The sequence below is a fragment of the Benincasa hispida genome, unplaced genomic scaffold (genome assembly GCF_027475165.1).
Source record: "Benincasa hispida cultivar pf3 unplaced genomic scaffold, pf3_genome.v1.1 HicScf758, whole genome shotgun sequence".
NCBI lineage: Eukaryota > Viridiplantae > Streptophyta > Magnoliopsida > Cucurbitales > Cucurbitaceae > Benincasa > Benincasa hispida.
In genome coordinates, this window is record NW_028326886.1 from 1 (window position 1) to 25252 (window position 25252).

Genomic DNA, 25252 nt, shown 5'->3' on the forward strand with positions numbered 1-25252 from the left:
TAAAGTGCTACAAATGGCATGCTCCTGGCCATTCATGTGGAGACATGCGAGCGCGAGTATCCTATACAAAGACTTTGTATAAGACTGGACCACAAGATGATTAGTCTCTTTATATAATGTCGTTGATAATTGAGACTTACATTTCACTAAAATGACCATGAGTGACATGACCTTAATCCTGAGTGAGTTGGGAACTCCTGCCTATGAGGGTGGTCATTTGATTAGTATGGGTGAGAGTGGCTAGATTGCCAACTCAACAAGCCTACCTTTTTGGGGATTCGTCTGATTGGGGAGCTGGGAACTTAGCTACACAAGACGAAATTCACTTCTTCCCTGAAGCAGGGCTAAGTAGATAAATTGCTCCTTTAAGGGTTGATTTCGGGTCTTGAACATAGTGGTCATACCCTCTCTTTGGAAGAGAAAACTCAGTCATAGTGGGACTATAACTTATTGTTCATTAGAGGAATTAGTGGTACTTAAGGAGTTAGATTTAACTACAGGGGAAAAATGGTAAATTGGCCCAGGTGTACTTATGAGCATTTTGTGAAGTGTCATCGCACTGTTGATTGGTCATATGGACACAGAAATATATCTATAGTAAGAAGAGTGCAGTTGTCAGTCTTTAGTGGAGTGACCAACAGTTAACAGATGGTGGATCTCGTGAGTAAAGCGTTTAATCAGTTATTCACATATCGTTTGAGCTTCAAGCTACAGGTCCATAAGGTCCCCTTGGTAGCTCAATGGCTGCAAGTTGAAGTGTTCAAATTAACAAAAGGAAATTCAATTATATGTGATATGATTAATATGATGTATTAGATACATTAATTGGAGGGATTAATATAAATATAATTTATATTAAATACCATAAAATAGAAAAAGAACTATGATTTATATGTCTCATATGATGAAATATTAAAACTATAGGTTATAAATATAATATGATAAGTTGGTTATCATATTTATTTATAATATATTAATTATATGATAACTAATTCTTTTTCTCTAATAACCAAATTGAATGGGAGGTTATTGAAATTTTTATGGTAACTGTGAGATAAAAAGAAAAATTGTTTTCCAAAATTATGTGGTTGATTCATTTCGGAAAATCTCACAAAGAGGCTATCAAGTAAAAAGTGTTTTTACTAAACGATAGCTACGAGTTGACTATAAGATAGTTACTCATTTGATCGTTACTATACAATCGAGTAGCAAAGTCTATACGATAGGCTTCATTTTTAAATGATCGAGTACATCGTCTATATGATAGACTGTCTTCATCTCCCACTTACTCGATCGTCTACCTCCTGGTTTTCTCAATCCAATATCATATAGAGCCCACAACTCCTAGATTCTCACATCGAGAATACCAAGGTAACCATTGTGGTGGTGTTCTAAATTCGTTCGTGAATCGAGTTGGACTCGATTGGGTTTGAGGTGCATCCAATTGTTCTTGATGTTGGTTTTTTCGTTCGTTGCGTTCGAGTGCATCGTTGGACGTATTGGACAATTATCAAGTGTGACTTGAAGAAGAGTTCTTCAAAGGTATGCATACTCTATCCCTTGTATCTTCTTGTAGTATGCTGTAACTTCAGTTTATGCATAATCTGTTTGTTTCCGTTTTAAGACTGTAATTGTTGTGTTGGAACGATCCATTTTCGCTGCTCAAAGGATCTCTGTTTAGATTTCCTTCAAAGAGACCGTAGGACATGTTGACACACATCCTTCTCCTACTTACTATAAATACTCTTTCCATTCACCTTGATATTGACCCATGCAAATACCATCCAAAGGGGGACACTCCCAGGGCGCCTCAAGGTCAAGCATGAGTCTCACAGTGTGAATATTAAGGGAGAAACGCGAGTGAAAAAATTGACGTATCATGTACATCTTTTCCTCCCATTGAGTATTTTAACAACCTAGGGTTTAAATTACTTAGGAAAAATACGCTAATTATTTTTATTAAATGATTATTTAAGTTTGCTCAAAAGTAATACTTACTTTGGAAAGTTAAATAATTTTGATTAATATTTGTTAAACACTTTAACAAATGTTAACAAGAAATTGCATGCTTGTAGCAAATCTATCTAATTCACCTTTCGAGGTAGGTTTCCAGGTAGGAGTGTTCCATTTCCGTCATCTTAAGTACCTCAGCCTAGTCAGAATCCGCCTTAGACAAAAGGTCCTTAATAAATATATTTGCTACAAATTTAATCTTTTATTGAAATCAATTTAATCCTATTAAACCGATTAAAAAATATTAATCTGATTTCTAATCACATTAGAAATTTGTGAACTTAGGTCTATGTGAACGATATTTTAAAACTATTTTAAAAATGATTTTGCCTAAGTTTGTATGCAACTCTTAGTTATTGATTTTAAATTCTAATTCATTTATTTATAACTCTTATAAAGTAAATGAAACAAATTAAAACCTACATTGCATTGATTGACATACTATATAAAGTTATAACATTTATAAGATTACATAAAGTAACTTCATGCATCATGCATTGTTCATTTCATTACTACATATATATAACACTTATATATAACAAAGTAATGAAATTAAATAACATATATCACATGCATACATTCAAACTATATATTATAACGATTATAATATAAATGATCCATGACTGTGTTATTTATGCACGCAAGCATATAGTATAACATTTTATATGATGCAGGAACATGCTATAAAATTAAATCATGCATATGCATATATTATAACATTTATAATATAAATGATGTATTATAAATGTTATATGAAATTAAATGCATAACCTATGGAGGGTTTTGATTCTATATGACATACAATATGACATTTAAGAAAAAACATATGTCATCTGTATATTTAATTCAAACAGTCAAATGTCAATGGACTGGGATAGGACACCTAAAAGGAAAAATTAAAAGGCTATCTATTACATAAGCAAGAGTCTCTGGTTCGAAATAGGTGAACTAGACCTTGAACCGCTCGAACAGAACCGCCCTTCAGCAAATTCTTTGCAATGATCATGTAGCAAAATGGATGTGCGATCTTATAGCAAATGCTACACAATCATGTAGCAAAGTCTATACAATCTTGTAGTAAATGCTACACGATCGTGTAGTAAAGTAAACGTGATCTTGTTGCATTAGCTACACGATCATTTAGTAAATGTTACACGATCGTGTAGCAAAAGCTACAAGATCGTTTAGCAAAAGTTATACGATCGTGTAGCTATAGCTACACGATCTTGTAGAACTGCTTCTTCTTCTTCATCGAAACAGTGCTCTACAACTCCTCTTTGAAGCTCCCCGGGAATAGCACAAGCGACTCAAACTTATGAATTATAAACTCTATAGCAAGATTAATGCCAAAAAATGTAAGGGCCTTTACAAACCAAATTTGCAAACAAAGAAAGCCTTAAAACTAAGTATCCTATCCCGAAACATTCATGAACAAATTACATTCATCACCATTCATCATATGAAACAGAGTGTAGAATATATAAAACCCACCATCACTGTAAAAATGATTAAACAGAAAAGAATGGAATTTGGGATTAGAAAGCCTACAACCTAGCTTTGATACCAATTGAAGGAAATTTTCAAAAAAGATCCTTTGAGCGGAAGCAAGATCAACCCAAATTTCCATTTTTCATCGAATATAAGTTTGACAGTAAATAAGAACAAGATATGCATTTACTTAAATTATAGCATGCAATACTAAAGGAAAACTTAGGGTTTTAGAAACTCTTACCTTTGAAGACTAATTTCCTCAAGAACTCCTTCGAACAAAATACGAATGTATCACCTTCTCCACGCGGGTCTCCTTCTTCAAAAGTGACACCACTACTTGAGAACCCTCCGTATTCTCTTGGGATAAAGGATTCAAGCAAGAGTTGTGGACTTTGCTTGAATCCTTGGAAGAGGGAAGGAGATGGAGAGGAGGAGAGAGAAGAGAAGAACTTTTCTTTTTTGTTTTTTTTTTCCAGAGAGAACTCTTCTCTCAACTATTTCCAGAAAGAAGATGAAAATCTCACCCACTCTTTTTTTCACACAACCCATGTATATTAACTGAGAGAAAATAGGGGGAAGGAGTTTTAACTCCTCCCCTTTAATTAATTTCAATTAAGTTTATATATATATATATATATATATATATGTTATATCAAATATAACATATAGCCTATAGTTTTATATTGCATCAAATACAATATAACCTATAGATTTATTTTCTCTCAACAATACATAGCATTTAATATAAATCACATTTATATTAAATTCACTTATATGAATCTCATCCATATGATTGATATTTGGATCATTTCCTCTCAATATAAATCATATTTATATTAAATTTAATTACATGAATCTCATTCATATAATTAGTATTTGAATCATATTCAAATTTCTCTCATATTACCTTAAAGTATAATGTATCAAATACATTATTTCACATATACAATCAATTTAATTAATTATATCATATATAATTAATTCCCTCAATTAATTTTAACACTTCAAATTAATCCAAAATTAATTCTCAATTAAATCCCTATTGAGCTACATAGGAGACCTTATGGACCTGTAGATTGGAACTCCAACAGTACTCAGATAATTAATTAAACTCTTTAATTAAATTACTCAACATCTATTAACTTCCGGTCGCTCCACTAAAGACCGGCAGCTGCACTCTTCGCACTACAGATAAATTTCTGTGTCAATTGGATATAACCAATCAACAGTGCAATGACCCTTCACAAATTGCTTGTAAGTACAACTGGGCCAAAAATACCGTTTTGCCCATATACTTACATCTAACTCCTTAAATACCACTGATTCCTCTAATGAACAATAAGTCATAGTCCAACTATGACCAAATCCCTCTCACGCCAGGAGAGGGTGTGGCCACTATGTTCAAGACTCGGAATCAGCCCTTAAGGGAGCAATTTATCTACTTGCCCTACATCGGGGAAGAAGTGAATTTTGTCTTGTGTAGTTGTGTTCCCAGCTCCCCAGTCAGACAAATCCTCAACATGGTAGACTTGTTGAGTTGGCAATCTGACCACTCTCACCCATATAAATCAAAGGACTGCCTTTATAAGCAGTAGTTTACAACTCATTTAGGATTTAGGTCATGTCACCTATGGTCATCCTCGTGAAATGTAAGTCTCTATTATTAACGATATTATATAAAGAGACTAACCATTTCGTGGTCTGGTCTTATACACACTCTTTATATAAGATACCTCCGCTCATATGTCTCCACGTGAAGGATCAGGATCAGATCATTTGTAGCACTTTACAACACTTGTAACGCCTACAAAGTGAGGCGTATTATAATGTCACAAGGATAAGGTATCCAACCTTACCATCTACTACAGACCGTTTAGGTTATTATTTAATCAAGATCAACGTGTATGTCTCTACATACTTGTTTAAATTATATGAAATAACCTCAAATCTTGGTTTATTGGATTGAGTATATGCTTAAAAAATAACACTTATTTTATTAACAACAATATGTTTGTACAAAGTTTACAAACTACGAGATTACAAGAGATTTAGGACAACAATCCCAACAGACACGATATTATCAATATGTGAATCGATATGATAACGTGACGAACAATAATGTCAAGTGTCAATTCGGTGACGAAAGAAGCAAGGATGCTGCCAATAACAACATTACTGGAATACATAAAAGGTTTGATACAGTAATGATTTTACGAGTGCTGGAAATGATATCATTAGAGTGTGAGAAATCCAGGCATTACCAAAAGTCAACCCAATTGATTGTTATAGGTTTTATGTGAATGTGGTTTCAACCATATTGTTAGCCTCAGCATACTTGAGTGTAATTGCAAACAATTCCAGTGCTTGGAGATCCCGTGTTCGCACATTATTGCTATAGCTAGGGAGCGAAACATCAACCCATTCACCCAGGTTTTATTCTGTTAAGTCGCTTGTCCTTGCATACGCAAAATCGATGTTTCCACTTGGCCATGTGACTAAATGGAGGAAGCCACCGAAGTATGCTAAAGTTAAGATCCTTCCAAAGGGTCATTTGAGTAGGTCGAAGGTAGGTACAGAGGATCCCGTTCTCTAGAGAACATTGGCCCCCAAAAAATGAAAATGTTGTGGTGGTATCAACCACAATCGACGAAATTGTAATGAGCCACTCGTCAATATAGCTAAACTTCTTGTAACACATATGTTATTAGAAAACTGGTTTGGCCTTTGTCATTCTCTCGGTTCTTCCTCTCAATTTTTTATCTTGTTTCTTTCTCGTATAATTTTCTTATTTATTCCTTTCCTCACGTTCTCTTGTTTCTTCATCTCGCTCATTTGTCTCATTTCTTCATCTCATTTTTTGTATGATTAGTCTTTGTTTTATTTACATGTATATTAATGTTGTGATTTTTTTAAGCATGTACTATATTGAACTACACTCACAATTTATATAAATAAGCTCACAATCTGACATCTATAACCTAGTAAATGAATGTATTAGACCATAGCTCACAAGCATACTGTACTCTAAAGTCTGACATCTTCTCTTGAAATAACACCCCTTTCGTTAGAGATACAATAATCATATGTTCAATAAAATTTAGATAGAAGATACCACAATCTAATGCACTGTGACCCTGTATGTCTCATGTTTCTACACAATACACTTGCCAGGGGTCATGATGTAGGTCTGGTTTCTTTTGATAGAGCTTGCAGAAGTAAGCCAACGACGACAATGTATGTGTCAAAGGCTTTCAAGATTAGTGCAATATCATTCATTAAGATGTACGCCGGTATGGACTTTAGCGATACTCGTACTCTATTCACATCAATCAGGACCAGAATCCATTGTTCACGTACAATGATTGCACTATACACGTAGTTTACATCATCCCATCCTGGTTGGTGATTCGGATCCAAACTAAGCACAAGATCAGTTACATTATCTTATTTTGCTCATACAGTCACAGTTTCCCCCTCAATCCTCTCATAATTTTCATGAAAATTGTTTTGGAGCACAACGTTGCTGATCCATTTACAAAGACTCTCACGGCTAAAGTGTTTGAGGGTCATCTGGGTCTACGGGATATGCGGCATATTGTCTAGGGCAAGTAAAAGATGTTACTAGGGTATAGTGTATGCCCTAGTTTATTGTATTTTTTGTACTTTATTTGTATTGTAAACTTCACTCCCTTAGCTTTAGAACAAAAGGGAGATTGTTTGGATTGGTACCCTAAATCTCTTGTATTCTTGTAGTTTGTAAAATTTTGTAAACAAGTTGTAATTAATAAAATAATTGTTATTCTATGTGCATACACTCAATCCAATAAACTAAGATCCTAGGTTATTTTATCTAATTTAAATATGTATGTAGAGACATATAGTGGATCATGTTTAAATGATAACCTGAACGGTCTATAGTAGATGAATAAGGTTGGGTACTTTATCATGGTGACACTATAGATACGACCCGTTTTGTAGTTGTTATAAATGTTGTAAAGTGCTACGAATGATCTAATCCTAATCATTCATGTGGAGACATGTGAGCAGAGGTATCCTATAAAAAAAAGAGTTGGTATAAGACCGGACCATGAAATGAATAGTCTCTCTTTATAACACCGTTGCTGGAAGAGACTTACATTTCACCAGGATAACTATAGGTGACTTGACCTGAATCCTGAGTGAGTTGTGAACTCTTGCCTATAAGGAAAGTCCTTTCACTACAAGAAAAAGAAGCTCCCCCGATGCCTAAATCTACCGTCGGGAGATCAGTCGTCGGGAGATAGTGTCTCTCCCAAAAAGTAAGGGACCGTGGAACTCTCGACGCCGTAAGGGACCGTGGACCGTGGAACTCTCGATGGTGAGACATTACCCGTTGGGAGTTATAGTAACTCTCGACGTGGTAAATTATTTGTCACGAGTTCCTTAGGAACTTCCGACGGATCTCCTGACGGCCGCTGATAGCAATCGAGAGATCAGATCTGGTATATACCCAGATCGGGCAGCCTTTCTTCTTCCCCAATAACCCCAATCTGAAAAACCCTAGCCGACGCTCCCTCTCGATCCGTTCGCCACTCGCCTGCTGTTGTCGTCGCCACTCGCCTGTCGTTCGCGTGCCTTCGCAAGATCCTGTTTCCTTTGTCGTTTGTTGTTCGGTTCAAATCTCTGGTGTCCTTCTGATCGCCGCTCGTCGTTCACTCTGATTCATATCTTCGTTCGCCTTCTGGTATCCTTCCAATCGCCTTTCGGTTCAGATCTCCATTCGCCGTTTGTCATTTGCTCTTATCTGTTTGCCGCTCTGGTGTGCTTTGCAAGCTTTCAATACTTTGCCTATATCCCTTTCATTTCCTTTCTCTTATTTTGTGAATTCAAGTCGTTGTTTCATTTCCCATCACTTTTATATTGGCGTTTGTAGCTCAAATTCCCGAAGAACCAATGTCCTCACTGTGAAATCCGATTATTCTTTTTCTGATTTATTGTCATTTAGCATCCATCTCTCTTGTTGTTCTTTAAATTAAATCTAATGTTTCTAACATAGGTTTTTTTTCCTTCCTTGTTGCCCTAATTGAGATTGACCCATTTCATTACGTTACAATTTCTGCAATTTGGTAGATTGTAGATGTTATTGTGAATTGTGGATTGTGGATGTTACAATTTCTATAAGTTGGTAGATTGAGTCTTTTTTTTTTTCCTTTTATTTCTTAAGGTTAAGGATTTAGTGACTTGCTTAACTAAAACTAATTAAAAATATATTTTGAACTTACCATGATGTTTGTGTATATGATTAAAACTTCTATTGAAAATTCTATGAACATTTAACTATCACTCTTCTTAAAAATTATCTAATGGTCTCTAATGATGAGCATGGATAGGAAACTGGTTTTAGAAGTTGATGATTTTCTTGAGTTTTCTTTCTAAAGCCTAAAATTTTCCTGAGTTCTAATAATTGTATAAAGCAATTCAGCCTGGCTAACCTGAATCAACTATTCAAGGCAGTACTTGTGAAAGACTTGTCTATTCTCTCTTATAGGATATGAAAATAGTGTGTTAATTTGTTAATAGAGTTTAAAGGGATTCTTCTCAAAAGATAAACATGAAGATGTGGATATTCAAACTGATAACGAGAGGAGTAACTGACATATGTTATTTAGTTTGTGAGATGTTCGATACATGTATAAGTAAAGCGATACATCACATAGTGTTCACCACTGTTAATTCAACTAACTTAACGAAGAAAATTTCAACTCTATACCCCTAAAAACACTTTGGTTTTCAAACCAAATCAATAACATTAGGGGCAAAAAAGGGGACCCCTTTTACTTATTACTTAATTTTGGACTTAGTTTAATCTTTAGTCCTTTACAACTAGTACATCACAAAAATTCAAAATTGAGAAGTTTAAGTCCCATCTAAAAACAATTGTACTTAAGAAAGATGCAAATCATGGTAAGAAATATGGAAGAAATATGCTTCTGAAAAGTGAAAACTACAATCACATTCTTAAATTCTCATTATTTTTTTAATATAAATTATACTCCATGGATGTTGTGTATACACAAGTCAAATCACCTATTAAAGATTTTTAAAATTTTTAAATTCTCCAAACAAACTTGGAATTGTTTATTAAATTAATCAAACTTCATGCTTAATAAAGACTTTATACTTTGTCCTCTAATACAGGTTATTGTTTTAGATTACAAGTTGGTCAAAAAAGATTTATTTTTAAGGGTGAATAAAGAATGGATTAAACTAACGAATTAGTTATCAATGGAGTATAGAGAAGAAGTATCCCAGTTGGCTTAAAAATTTATCAGACAATCCTCAGCAATCACGTGCCAACTTGCCTAGCTAGCTTAAAAATAGACCAGAAGATTGGTATTTTTTGTGTGACCGCTTTAAGAATGAAGCATTTCATGTTAGAATAATTTAGGGCGTGTATCATTTACTTCATTTACTGTTATAGAATATTTGTTTTTTTTTATTTTTTGTTCGAATGTAGCAAATGTCAGAGACGAACAGGAAGAATAGAGAGAAATTATCGTTCGACCACGTAGGTGGATTGAAGTCGTTCCTGCAAATTAATTTCCAACCTTAGACTTCTCAAGCCTACAGATGCTTATGCATTCCTCACTTCTACGTTTTTTATTTCCTTCAAAGTGTTAGCTCTCTTATCTTGCTCGAGAGCACAACTTCAACTTAGGCAAATTTTTACTTCTTTTCTAACTTGATGTCATTCCTACATGCACCTGCCTTAGCTTTCCCAAATTTTGTCTAAGTGTAGATTGTCTTTTACTACCCGAGAGCACCCCAATCCAAGACTTAGAAAAATTTTCCATATCTCTACCTCACACACATACTCAGTATAACTTCCATATTGTTTCAGCCGTTACAAGCATTAAACTACATGCTTACAGAGATGGAAAACACATACTAGAATAATTAAATACGTAATTAAGGGGACTTAAACATGATAAAATAATAAAATAGGTTTAGGGGTTTACATCAAAGAGATCTGGGCAAAGGAAGATCTGGCAGTAGATTTGAAGATCTGAGCGGAGGAGGGAGGGATCTGGGCGTTGAAGGGCTTTAGAAAGATCTAGAGGTTTGAAGATTTAGGCGGGGGAGAAATCTTCAACAAAAAGTAGAAGGTTAGGCAACCACAACTCTCTCTGTCTCTCCCCTTGTAGAAACCACTGCCACTCACGCCCGCCACCGTCGTCCGAGTTCCTACTACCGCCATCGCACACAATCCGTCATTCACCATGTCCACCGTCATTTCTCTCCTTGATATTTTCGTGGCTGAATTGGTTTGAGAGAGAAGTTAGAGAAGATGAAAAATGTGTAGGTATTTGGGCAATCTTTTCGTTTAATCAAAAAAATTTGGAAAACAATATATTGTTCTTAAAAAGCATATGTCATTTAAAACGCCCCTTTAGTTTTCTATTTTAAAAAGCGTGTAACTAATTGGTGATTGAGGACTAAATGGTAATCGAACCCTAATTTATGTGTAATTTTAAAGTCAATTTAGACATTCTAGTAAATAATTGAAAAGTTGGACATAATTGGAATACAAGATATTTATGCCTTACTTTTTTTTGTAGATTAACATAAACACTATTTTTTTTAGCATAATTTATAAACACTGTTTTTACTTTTTTTGTTTTCATATTTCATTACATAACTTGTTTTTTTTTAAAAAAATAAGAATCGAAGCCAAATTTTGACCAACTAGACTACAACTGTTTTTCAGAAAGACTAATTCTAAAAAAACCATGTCCATGGCAACGGAACTTTTTTTCTTATTTTTACTGTTTCTTGTTTTTTCCCTAAAAAATAAATTATGAATAACTAAATAAGAAACTGCATATAAATGCCTCTCTTAGCGTTTGCATCACATACTCTCTCTTGTTTTTTTTATGCATCGGACAAATAAAAGCAAATCCAAGAATTATTATTATTGAAATGATGAATAAATATAACTATTTTTTTAATTAAACAGTGTGGCAAAACATTTTTTCTTCCATAAACGAGACAAAACTCAAATCATGTACCAAAAATTTAATCTAAATTCGTAAAATAAATAAATGAATGAAATAGCTAACCATAACTAACTTATTCGTAAAAAGAAATTTAAAAGAAATAAGAGGTACAATAAGAAGAAGAAAAAAAGATGATGCATTTATATAATAGAAACATGGTTGATGTAAGTATATTTTATTGAACTTTATATTAAATTAATGGTGACCATATATGTATTGAGTGGCCTCCAATAACATATATTTATCAAATGATCAAATATACACTTGGGCTAAAAGGTCAAGTTGGAAACACATCCCTAGAGCCCAAGAAAAATCAACTGCTCATCTTATTCCTATATTTCACATAAAATTGAAGAATGTAAAAAATTCTTTTAAGGGTCTTTCATACACTCGTGATATGATAAATATTTGAATGTAGTGTAATTAAAAATTGACACCGGTTAATTTTTTTAAAAAAAAGATTAAAATATATATATATATATATATATATATATTTCATGTATGTATAGAAATGGAAGTATGGAACTTAGGTGCAATCTAAATTGCACCGGCTATACCAAAGTTTTGTTTTATTATAAATACCATCAAAATTTGATAGTATATAGTCAAATTTAGTCAATTAATATTTATTGGAAGGGGTGAAATGTAACTATTCTATGAAAGGAAAAGTACCCATGATAGATAAGGTTATAGTATGTGGTTTTTTTTTTTTTTTTTTAAATATCAATTGTTGAATTTAAAACTTTGATATATTTGTCAACGATATATGTTTGAACGAGTTAAACTATTTAAGGTTTACAGTATTTTGTGATTAATAAGCTTTGAGAAAGAGAAAAAGGAAATTGAATTAACTATTTATCAAAGTTTTATTTATTCTATGACTAAAATTAATGGAGGGTATAAAACTTGCAAATACAAATCGAAAAGTTAAGGTCTCATTTTAATAGTCATTTGGTTGTTTGTTTTTTAAAATTAAGCCTATAAGCACTACTAGCTTCTAATGGTTTCTTTGTTTTTCTTTTTCTTTTCCTTTTTTAGCTAATTTTAGTAGTGTTTTCATAATTCAAGTTTTAAAATTTTTCAAGATTTTATTTGATAACTATTCTTTTTTATTATTTTCAATTTTTAAAAATTAAGCTTATAAGTACTACTTCTATAATTTTACATATAAATTTATTTGTTTTGTTATTCACTTTCTACTTATGCTCTAAAAAACTAAACCAAACTTTGAAAATTAAAATCTATAATTTTTAATAACTTGTTTCAGTTTTTAAAGCTTCAAAACAAGCATTTCACTGGATCTTTAGAAAGAAATCCTTGTGTTCGACCCTAGATTCACCAGGATTCTAGTTAAATTTATACTTGGGTTTAATTAGATAAAACAGTACGTTTACACAATTAAAGAGAGCAAAACATAGAATCATCTCATCGCACTTGTTGTCACTAAAGGTTACCATTCCTCCATCATTTTTAAGAAAAAAAAATATGCTTGGATTTGTCTCTCGTCATATCCTTTGAGCAACTACTATCCAAGTATAATCTATTTTTTCTTGGAGGCTTTCACAAAAACCTACAAACAAAAAGTTTGAGATTGATTTTTTGATATCCATGCTTGTTTGGGTTTAAGAGTTTTAGTATTTTCAAACTTAGGGGTCTATTTCAATTTTGTATTGGCATTAAAAATATTGGATCTAGACATGTAATAAGAATAAGTTTTCTGTCCATACTTGCCATAAGAAAAACAAACAATATTATGCAAGGATTTATCTCTAACAAAAAATTTATACACTTTACCCTTTTTGGAGAAATTCTTTCTTGGAGCATCGTAAAACTTTGCTCTTTGAGAAAAATTTCTTTTTAAAGAAGTAGACTGAGCATACTTCAATTTAAAGCACTTAGGTCTAATATGTCCTTCAATATCATAATTATGACATATAGGCACAAAACTAGATTTAGCATTATTAGACACAACATTAGGCATATTAGGCACAACAAAAGATGTTTTAACAAATATAGTTTTAGAACTTGAAGGAGTAGAATATTCATCAATATAGGCTAAACTCTCTTATCACCAAAAGACTTGCCTACTTCAATTATTTTATCCAATCTTTGAGCACCTATTGTCAACTTTTTAATAGACTCTTTAGCTTTATCAAGATCTTGTACAATGTTCTTCTTCTTTATAGACTCATCCTCCAAGTGCTCCTTCAGTGATCTCATGGCATGAGTGAACCAATGAGTTCCTCTAATGGAAGTTTGGTGAGATCTTTTGCTTCTTGGATTACCATCACCTTTTCTTCCCAAGCTTTAGGTAGAAATCTAAGAATTTTTCTAACATTTTCATAAGTTGTATAAACTTTTACCAAGTCCTTTCAAAGCATTGATAATGTTAGTAAATTTAGTAAACATATCGGTGATAGACCCATTAACATCCATTTTAAATAACTCATAATTATGAACAAGCATGCTAATTTTGGACTCTTTAACTTGATTTATTTCTTCATGAATAATTTTAAGAATACTCCAAATTTCTTGAGTGGAAGAACACATAGATATTCTATTAAATTCATCTTTGTTCAAAATACAATACAAACAATTAATAGCCTTAGCATTAAAAGAACATTTTTTCATTTCATTTTCATCATACCCTTCTTCAAATTTAGGCTTATCAACATTATCAACCTTTTTCATGGGAACATATGGATCTTTAGGAACAATTAACCACAAATTATAGTCATGGATTGCAAATAAATTTTCATTCTAGCTTTCCAATATGCATAATTTGAACCATCAAAGTAAGGAGGTCTAGAGGTAGATTGGTCTTCTACAATTCCATTTACAACTGAGGTTGCCATAATGCTCTAACAATAAAGTTTATCAAGGAAATTAAATTTTAAAATGAGCAACCTTTATTTGATACCAATTGTTGGACCAGTATGACAACTCTGGGGGAGGATGAATAGAGTTTAATTAAATTTTTTTCCTAAAGTATGCTCAATTTAATCTAATAAGTAATTCTTTTAATCAAATTAACACAACCCTAATTGATACTAAATAACAAAATTGATAAAAAGGAATGTAAAAAACACATTAAATCAATATCAACCAACAAGAGCAAGAAATATAAATAATTATAAAAGAGTTAGGGAATAAGACACCGTGATTTTTATAGTGGTTCGGTCAAACTCGACCTACATCCACTTTCCCAAGCGTCGAGATTTCGATTAAAAAAATCACATTTGACTCTTTCCACTGATGAGAGTCGAACTACTACCCTGCTCACGAGTTCAAGAGCAAACTTGATCCTTTCCAGGGGTTAGAATCCCGCCATTACAATATTTTTTAAGCTTTAAATCATACAATAAAAATCTCTAAAAAGAGTGAGTATACAAGTTTGAGCTCACACACTTTAATTCTCAAAATATAATAGAAAATTCTCTAAAAAAAAAGATAAAAATAATGAAAATTGGAAGCTTGTATAGAGAGTAATAATGGTGGTCTTTTTGCTAATTTTGAGGATTATAAAATCTGAAAAATTGAAACAATTTTGGAGAAGATGAAGTATAAAAGGAAATGTAAATAGGGCAAAAAGTAGATTTTAATTTGAACAATTAGATTGATAAAAAAAAAATGAAATATAAGGTGAAGATTAAAAGTAAAAAAGTAAAAAAGTAAAAAAGTAAAAAAGAAATAATACATATGTATATAAAGTACCTTTAACGGTAACTTTTTTAAAAAAAAAAAAAAGAAAAAAAAAAGAGAAAGAAAAGTGATTGTCTTTTAAATACAAGTGATCGTTGGGACACTTGCCCATTATCTTTTTTTTTTCCTTTAAATAACAAAATCAAATTCTTTTAAATAATAATAAAATCATTTTTTTAAAGAAAACCACAATCCACTCCCCACGTGTCACTCATCTTATATCTCAAAAGTGACCTTTTTTTATTGGTCCAATTTGATGATTAATTTGTCAGGTTACTAAGGGTATTGAAATCGCGAGCTCTACGCTACGGACTATTCAAAATAATAAAATTATTAGGAAACAAAATCAGGTTTATTATCATCAAAATATTAATTAATTAATTAATTTGAGTAAAGACCAAAAAACAAACATATATAAAATTTTGAAGCCTATGAACTAAATAGAAATCAGATAAAAAACTTAGGGACCAAAAATGTACTTTCCCCTAAATAATGTGAATATATTCATATTAAAAATGTAGATTAAAATTAACATGAATGAGATTCAAATTAAAACTTTATGAATGTTTATATTAAAACTATAAGTTAAGTTTAATGTGAATGAAATTCATATTGAAACTATAGTTTATGAGAGAAAAATACATTTGGATATGATTCAAATGTAATATTATATATACGTAATTTATTAATTAATAAATATTATTTAATTAATTTGATTTAATTTAATTTAAAAAATTAAATAATAACTCTTATATAGTTACAAGGGAGTTAACGTGAATGGAGACTCCCCTCACTTCTTATGCATAATAGTTCTACATTTGGATGAATACGAAAAACAAATTATTCACACTGACTCTCTCCATTCTCTCATCACTCTCAAGTTACAGAGAAAAAGTTTCTCGGTAAAAGCTCTTCCCAGTCTTCTAAAAGAGGTTCTCCCAAACCTATTTCTTGTCGAAGGATAGCAGGAAAAACTTGGTGGTGGTGTCTTGTTCGAGATTCAAGAAGATTAAAGAAGTCGTGATCGCAGTGAAAAATTGGAAAAAATTGAAGAGTTGTCTCCAAAGGTATTTTATTTCTCCTTGAAATTCTTCACAATAAAACATGCTTAGTTAAAAAAAAAAAAACGTTTAAATTTCTCTATATTTTTCCATAAACTCAAACACACATATTAGAAGCATAGATGACTAATCGCTTTTGTACAAGATTCGATCCCCTCATGTTTAGAGACTTCATTTTCATAAACTAGAAACCAAAAACTAGATGGTTACCAAACATGTCATAGTTTTTTAAAATTGGTTTTTTGTTTTTAGATTTTAAAGAAAAATTCAAATGTTTCTTCAAAAGAATGTGAAAATCATGGTAAGAAAATTGAGACAAAACAACATGAAATTTAATAAAGGGAAACTAAAAACAAAATGGTTATCAAACATGATCTTAACAAGTATAAGCTCATTGCTATAAGATGTAGCAAGTAAGGCAACCGTCTATCTAGTTTATGAGTTTTTAAATTTTATGCTAAACTTCATTTAGTTAAAAAATTGTGAAAGTGAAAAATCAAGTCATTGAAGAGATAATTAACAACTTTGAAAAATTTATTCAGTTTTATATAATTAAAATATCATTTTGATTTCCGTATTTTGGATTGAATTTTACTTTAATCTATATATTTTAATTGTATAATTTGAGTTCCCATGCTTTCAATAAATACTATAACCTCTTTGACCATGTCATTTTTTTAATACAAATAATCCAAATTTTGTTGGGCTAATGTCAAATAGCCCAAATTATGAAAACAATGAAAACAAACATTTTTCTTAGATCACAAAATACAATACAACATTTAACTCTTTTTAGAGTCCATTTACATTAATCACAAATTGATAAGACTTCGAATGCAATTTCAAGACCGATTGAGATTTTTATAAGCGGGTGTTTGACCCCTCAAATTGGATTGAGTTGGATGGAACTCTGCACGTCAAACACTCTAAAAACTACAAATTCTAGTCTATTGTTAAAAGTTCAAAATCTTTTGACTTTTCTCAAATATAAATCACATTCAATATCTCAACAATTCGCGATGGGTGAGAGCTAGGAATGGCGAATGGATAATTTTAACCATGGTCAGTGATTTGTTATGTAAGTAATATAATGAGTAGACAAGGTTTTTCATTTGCGCTTGGGTCGGGTTTGTCTCCTCATTCTCATTGTAGGGTTTTACCAAGATTTTACAATGGCAACCATGGCCTCCTTCTTCTTCCCCATTCCCACCATTAATGGCTGCACTAAATCATCTCCTCTTGTCCCTCTCCACCGCTTCAACCTTCCCCAACCTCCCTCCTTCTTTCCTCTCACTTTTTGCCCCTTCCCTTCCCGCTTTCCCTTCCTCCTCACCTCTTCCCATTTCGTTCGTTTCGCCTCTACTTCCTCCGATGCTCTTCCCTTTTCCGATGGCCCTCCAGAAGAAGACCCACTTCATTCTTTGGCCGAAGCCCGGCTCGCCGTTTCCGAGTATCTACAGCGTTTCGGGGTTTCGGAGGACGAATCTGTCTCCATCGCCTCCAATTCCCCTCGTTTCTTGAAGATGCTCGTTGATGGAGTTCGGGAATTGGACGAGACATCCATGTGGGTTTCCTGGAGTAAGGAAGGAGGAGAACAGCCGTTGGTTGATGATTTTGGGTTTAAGGAAAAGGTGGGTTTGATGGCCATGGAGAAAGGTGACCATGGGAAGGTTGCTTTTTTGGAAAGCGTCGGTATGAATCTTTCTTCAGCTATGAATGTTGCTCGCTACCTCTCTGGAGAGATGCTTCCATCTCTCATTTATAAGGTAGGACGCTACTTTTGCTAAATTTTCTTCAAATTAGCATTCTCGTTGTCCCGATATTTCCTATAGAAATACTCACAGTTGATCGATTAGCGGGAATTAATGAAATTAGTTTCTGATTAGTACTGTCTGAGTTCTTTTTTACTTGAGTTGATATCTGTTTGCAGTGTAGAAATTGAAGATTGATTAGCTTGCCGACGTTGGTTTATTTTTACATTTGCTCTTTAGGTAAAATATATGAAGGGACTCTTCTTTTCTGGCAGCGGTGATGGAGAAGTCATAGGAAAAAATGCTCGTCGGATGATGACCAACTTATCAATTCCTCCTGATGATGATGTGCAGCAGACTTTGTCCTTTTTTGAGAAGGTCTTGTAACAGTTTTCAGTTCCAAAGTTTCCAATTTCAAAGTTCGAACTAATTTTTTTCTTGTTTCTGTTTCATTCGTTTTTTAATTTTCATAACATATGTTGTCTTTATTAATATTGTTATAGATTGAAGCCAGGCGTGGAGGCCTAGACATGTTGTGTTCAAATGAAGAATCCTTTCGCCTCTTACTTGAATCATTTCCTCACATGCTTTTTTTGTCAGTAGAATCCCATGTAAAGCCAGTGGTAGAATTTCTTGAAAACATTGGCATCCCTAAGGAACGCACGAGGAGTATGTTTCTGCTATTTCCACCCATCATTTTCTTCGATACTGAAGTCCTCAAATCAAGGATACTAGCTTTTGAGGAGGTACTATTGCTTGCATTTACGTACTTATATACACGCACGTGCACACAATTACACACAAGGGACATTTATACATCATTAAAGTAATTTGATAATAGGTATGAAGTACCAAACTCTCTTTAGGAGTTTGATGAAAGTCCCTCAAACAAGAAAAAAAATCCTGATATCTTTAAGAATTATGAACATCAGAGCAAGGTCACCCTTGCTGCTGCCTGGAACATGGGTTTTGTAAGTGGGAATGGGAATGAGTAAAATTGTAGGGCTGATATACATACATACACACGTACATATATATATATATATATATATCCTAGGCATGCTTTATTCCTTCTCTTCCAAAATTGGATTCAAAATTAGTCAATGACTTTAGGCCAAAGTTCATCTCTTTTATGTATAAAATTATAGCTCGAGTTCTTTTGAAAGACTGAAAATGTTTAAAAAATTTTGAACTATATTACCCTCACTTTCAAATGGAAGGTGGGTTTCATTTTTTTCATTGAGTCTAGATTCTTATTGAAAAAAGAGTTCACTGTATAGTATGATGTTATGTTGATATTTTCTCACTACTTTTAGTTTATTGATGTTTAATTATCCTGTAGGTTGGCATAGAAGCGACGACAGTTGGTAAATTGTTACTTAAATATCCATGGATTACAGCCAATTGCATCCAAGGCAACCTTAAACAGATTGTTTCTTTCCTTGAATTGGAGAAGGTACACCTACTCTGGCCATTTTACCTTGCTTGTACTAATGTGATTAATTGCATGTTTAAAACCCTAGAATTTGATATATAATTATGCTCATGAGCACTATTGGTTGGTATTTTGAATTTGATAGCAGCTGCCAGCTGATGTTTTGACCATTCTAAATCTCATATTCTTATTTAAAGAATGACAATGTATCTTTCTGAAGTTGAGTGAAAATGGTCAACATTGAAAAGAAAAGGCACAGATGGTAGATTGGGCCTAAGTGCAACTCTCCTTAGAAGGCTTCAATTGAGAATCTGCCCTTTAAAGGCTTTCTTTGGGGAGGAGCTAAAGTGAAAGGGGATACCACTTGGTAAAAGTCGGGCCAATGATAAGAAATTATTGTCATCTTGCAAAATGGCATGGAAATTCCGTTTTGAGAAAGAGGATTAATGGAAATTTCACTGTAAGAAAGAGGATTGATGGAGAAGAGTTGTGGCTAAATTTTGAACCACCAATCAAGGTTCTTGGCTGGTCACTTCCTTCAAACTTTCTATGGACTATGGTCTCAAACAGGTTCGCAGTCGTTGTGGGAAATCATAGTTCTGTTAGCTTTCAGAATGATTTTTGGATTGGTAATGAACCCTTTTAAAGGCTTTCCTTTGAATATTCTCTCTTTCCAATTGAGAAACCTCTTCTGTTGATGACATTTGGAATCTCCTACTCAAAAATGGGCCTCGATTATTGAAGTACTTTTTTGGATGCGTTGTCCAAGATGTACCTCTATCTCAAATGCACTTGCCCCTCTCCTTGAACTCTCGTCAGTTCTATACAAATGGATACACCTACCTACAAGAGTCTTCTTATGCAACTCATTATTGAAAGATACTATGATCAAGAGTGTCTCAGAGAAACGTATTTCTTCCTCGTAGCTTAATCAACTCTTTGGTGAAGATTGTTGCACTCAAACTTTTCTGGTCTTTTCCATGGTGATTCATATATTTGAAAACAAGAAATTGAATTTAGATCACATGCCAAACTTGCCTTTACCTTTTGGTAAATGAGCATTATTCTGTAGTAGGTGCCCTTTAAGCTGTTGAAAAATCCAAGTCTGTGCTAATATGACGAATTTGCACCTTTGTATATATGTAATATCTCGTTTACTAGAAGATATTTCATGACAGGTACCAAATGCAAGCATTATCAATGCAATCAGCAGTTGGCCACTGATTTTAGGAAGCTCAACTAGTAAATTGCAATTGATGGTGGACAGGTTTGGTGGGCTAGGTGTTCAAAGCAAGAAGTTGGGTCAGGTGATAGCCACAAGTCCTCAGATATTACTTCAAAAACCTCAAGAATTTCTTCAGGTTGGTACCTAGTATTATTTACCATTCTTTGTTGTATCCTGCATTGCAATCAATGTCAAAAGAAATTCATGGATACTTTCAACATTATTATGGATGATATGTTCAAATCATAATGCTTCAGAGCTTATTTACTCATTTACTTCAATATTTTTGTATCTTAGGTATAAACAAACACATTGTGTACGTCAATTTATTTCTCATCTGAATGCCATATAACTTGCCTTCTCTCTTGTTTTATGTTCTTATATTTATATTCCAACATCAATTAGAAAATATTATATCATTTTGAATTTGAAATATGATGATATTCTCTCTAGTTTTTTGAACTTTCAATTGTAGGAAAAATTGCCAAAGCTAACCCTTGAACTCTGTGGGTTGTTATATGAACTTACCATCACATCCTCCAATGTTCAATTTTGATTAATCACCTTCGTAAGTATACAAAATTGTTGTAATTAAACTCTTAAATATTGCAAAATGAACTAATCAGCTATGATAAAGTGTTTTTTCTAGAATCAGGATGGTTCTTCAACGTTTATCAAAAAATTTTAATTTTTTTAGTAGTTAACATTGTAGTTTTCAAGTTTTATAGAGTAAAAGAATATTAGTTTAAATTAACAAATTTATAGTTTGCGGGTTGATTTTTACCGGCCTTATAGTTCAAAAGTAATTATGCATTAAAATCTCGTAAGGGAGGTGGATCAAATTGAAAATTCGAGTGCGTGGTTGTAACAACCTCTATAACTTAGTGGTGGCTTTTGCAATCTTTTATTGTTCGGGAGTTTTGGAAGTTTCAGAAGTTTATAATTATAATTGTGCGTATACAGGTCGTTTCATATTTGGAAGAGTTAGGGTTCGACAAAGGAAGTGTTGGTAGAATAATTACTCGTTGTCCAGAAATATCTGCAACTAGTGTTGAGAAAACGCTAAAGAGGAAGATTGAATTTCTCATCAGTATTGGAGTTTCTAAGACTCATCTACCTCGTGCAATTAGAAAATATCCAGAGCTTCTCGTGTCTGACCCTGACAAAACTTTACTCCCGCGGTAATGCTCAGGCTTCACTTCTGTGTATATACGTGTGTGATGTGGTACAATTGGTGGGCATAGCTTCCATGAACGAGACAATAAAATCTTTTGAGAAGGGCAAAAAGTTATATGCATTTTGAAAATACATCTTTATGATAAAAGTAATTCTCAAAATAATTCACATTTATAATTTTTCTCATTGGTTTCCTGGTTTGTTTTAGCATATTTGCCGTGTCAACTGAAAATGTCTCATGTAACATTTGAGTAGGTTGCTAAGTGAATCTCATTGCAATTGAAAATCAAGACTTTTCTCACCTCACTATTTAGAAGTATAGAAAAAGGAAGAATGATTTATCTACTTGAAAAGAATGTATAATTAATTAGATTATAAATAGAAGATGATAACTTTTTGTCTCAAATTATTGTAGTTGTAGTTGAAATTGATATGGATCTTTACACTACACTATTCTGTTCTATGATGTGATGCCCCAAATTCTAATAACGATCACAACGTTTTGCAGTATAAGGTACCTGAGGCAGAGAGGGTTCTCAGAGAGGGATATTGCCTTCATGGTTGGTAGATTCTCTCCTGTACTGGGGTATAGTATAGAGGAGGTATTGAGACCCAAACTAGATTTCCTTGTAAATATCATGGAGAAGTCAATAAAGGAAGTGGTCGACTATCCAAGGTACTTCAGTTATTCGTTGGAAAAGAAGATAGTTCCAAGGTTCCGTGTGTTGAAGGGGATAAATGTAGAATGTAGTTTAAAGGATATGTTGGGTAAAAATGATGAGGAGTTTGCTGTTCAGTTTATGGGCTACAAAGGAACAGAACATTAGATTTGCCTAAACTGACAAAGAGGGAGCTGCCCCGGGGAGAAAAAGCATGGAGTTCATTGTTGCATGCCAATTCACAAAGCAATTCAAGATTTTTCAGGTATGCCAACATTCATTACCATAAAATACGTAGTTGATTTCAGAACTAATGGTTGAGTACAAGCAGGATTTCGTTTGTAGATTATGTTTTGAAATATCTCATATTGTACAGAATCTATCTGGCCCTCTCTAAAGAAGCTAGAATTACATTTCTTGTTATGGGGTTCAAATGAGTTGATTAGTAGATAGATAGATTGAGTTATAGCAAGAGAGGGTTCAAGATGATTGATTGCTTCCCTCGACAATAAGTTTTTTAGTTCATTAATCGTGTTACAGATTCTTTATACGTATATATAATTGCAGTATGATCAACTCTTGGTGGGGATTAGCATTGGCAGGTCACTAATTGGAGAAGAAGCTAATCTATAGTTTTTGGTTTGAACAAAGCAAGTTTGCGCACCGGCCAGATCCGTTGGTTCATTCTAGTCCTATTAGCTAGAACTTATGTGTATTTCATACGTAGTTTTCAATGTTAAAATATGGCTAGGGTAGGAGTTAAGGACTTGGGATCAGAACTTCTTAAAGCAATGCCTATATGATTTATACTGCAATCATCGTGTTTTCTATTCAAAATTTCAGTCTCTAGTTGCCTTCTAATTCTATAAAGCCTCCCTTACCTGTAGTTTTATTTTTGTTAATTTGAACTTTATATACATATTCTTAAGCTTAATATGTGTTGGATTTGAATCTATAATCTCTTGGTCTAGAACATCTGCCTTTAACTTGAGTAGTTGTGCTATACTCAAGTTGGCAACTTCATAACGATTATGCTATTATTGTATGGAAATTAGGTACCATGCTTTTGTAACTTTTAGAGTCGTACTTATTTTTTTTATTCCCTCCCTCCCTCTCGTTGTATTTATTAGATCCTTGATGTAAACATAATTGCCCTTGCATTCCCAAGAATGAGATGAGTACTATTGTAAAATTTCTAACATGACAGGTTCATATAAATTTCAACATCAGCAAAATTAGGAAGTGCTCATCTCCTGCAAACCGAGTATAGCTTAACTAATATGTAGACTTGTTAGCAACCTCTTTTTCTCTTTTTTTATTAAAAAAAAAAATGTGTCAATCTCTTGGGTTGCACTGTGAATTCATGCTTAAAGGTACATGAAATATTGTCAACTAAACATAGATTAACTAGTCAATATATATGTTTGATCAAAAGATTCGAGATTCAAATTCCTAGTTTATGTATTGTTGACTTTGTTATCTTTAATTTTGTAAAGATTTAAGTATTGCCATCTTTGTTTTGGTATTTCAAATTTTTTGTCTTCACTTTTTAAATCATTGATTAATTATAAAGCTCTTTTGTTTAAAAAGATTTTTAAAAAATATTTTTCTAATGAAATTTTATTGTCACATTAATATAGTTAATAGAAAATTGATGGTAGGGATCGAAACGCTACTAAAATCGAACCTTATAGGTTAATTTGAAAACTTAGGGTTCAGAATGCTATTATTAAACTCAAACCTCAAAAAACAAAGTGTAGTTTTTCTTTTTTTCTTTTTTTTTTAAAATAATAATTCTTGAATTTTGGTGTAGTTTGCCTATCCGAAATTTAGTTTTGTATGTTTTTGGATATATATACTTTTCTAAATTAGTGGGTTTTTCTTTTCTTTTAGATTTTTACATTATGTTAAAATTAGTGGCTGTGTTAACAAAAATTGAATATAACAAAATTTTTTAATATTTATGATTCAATTTAATGAAATCGAAAGGTCATGTACAATAATGATGAACCTTTGCCTAGTCTTGGTTGAATATTTTCCCTCTAATTTTTACTAATGCCATTTTTTTTTATGTGAAATGGAATTTTAGGTTATAATTTATTGAAAGAATAACATAGTACTGACACTATAAAATAATAGTTAAATTATAAAAGATATCTCTAATTTTTTTTATTTGTTTAAAAAATATTTATATTCTTTCATAAATGGTAATATCACCTTAAACTTTGTCATTGAGAAACTAGAACAATATAACAATTCAAAATTTCATTTCTGAGTCTAAATTTTTATTTCATATTTTATAGGATTTCTTCTTAAAAAATGATCGAGGGGATGTTGTAACTTCTAAAACAAATGACAAAAGTCAGAAGTTTTTTTCTTTTTCTTATCGATGTGCTAATGCCTAAGACTTTCTATCTACATAGCTTAAATGATGAAGCTTGATTGCATAATTATCTAAGTTTTCCTATTTTTTACATGAATAGACTATTATTTTACCAAAAATCAGACTCAATTTACTTTTTCAGTCCTCTTTATTGTTCAACTTTTTTAATATATATACTAATACCAAAGAAGCACGCAAGGGAAGCTTCTCTATACCACACGCGGTTATGAACATCCTAAAACAATTTTCTTTTAAAAATTCTATGCAAGGGAAGTTGAAAATCTCGTTAATCTCCATAAACGAAAGCAAGAATTAGCGAG

At 32.5% G+C, this 25252-nt stretch overlaps 1 protein-coding gene across 3 annotated transcripts; it reads left to right on the forward strand.

The window, feature by feature from the left end:
• The first annotated feature begins 17319 nt into the window (after window positions 1-17319).
• On the forward strand, window positions 17320-23386 carry LOC120083561 (uncharacterized). 3 transcript variants are annotated; one of them, XR_016527236.1, is made up of 8 exons: window positions 17320-18069; window positions 18295-18432; window positions 18558-18800; window positions 19397-19510; window positions 20668-20850; window positions 21678-21895; window positions 22399-22814; window positions 23117-23386. XR_016527236.1 is itself a non-coding variant. In XM_090310218.1 (7 exons), the coding sequence occupies exons 1-7, from the start codon at window positions 17476-17478 to the stop codon at window positions 22715-22717; spliced, it is 1809 nt and encodes a 602-aa protein (XP_090166344.1). In that variant the 5' UTR covers window positions 17320-17475; the 3' UTR covers window positions 22718-23122. The 3 variants fall into 3 exon arrangements, 1 of the variants encoding a protein (XP_090166344.1); XR_016527237.1 differs by having other exon boundaries at window positions 23143-23386; XM_090310218.1 differs by having other exon boundaries at window positions 22399-23122.
• Window positions 23387-25252: the final 1866 nt, after the last annotated feature.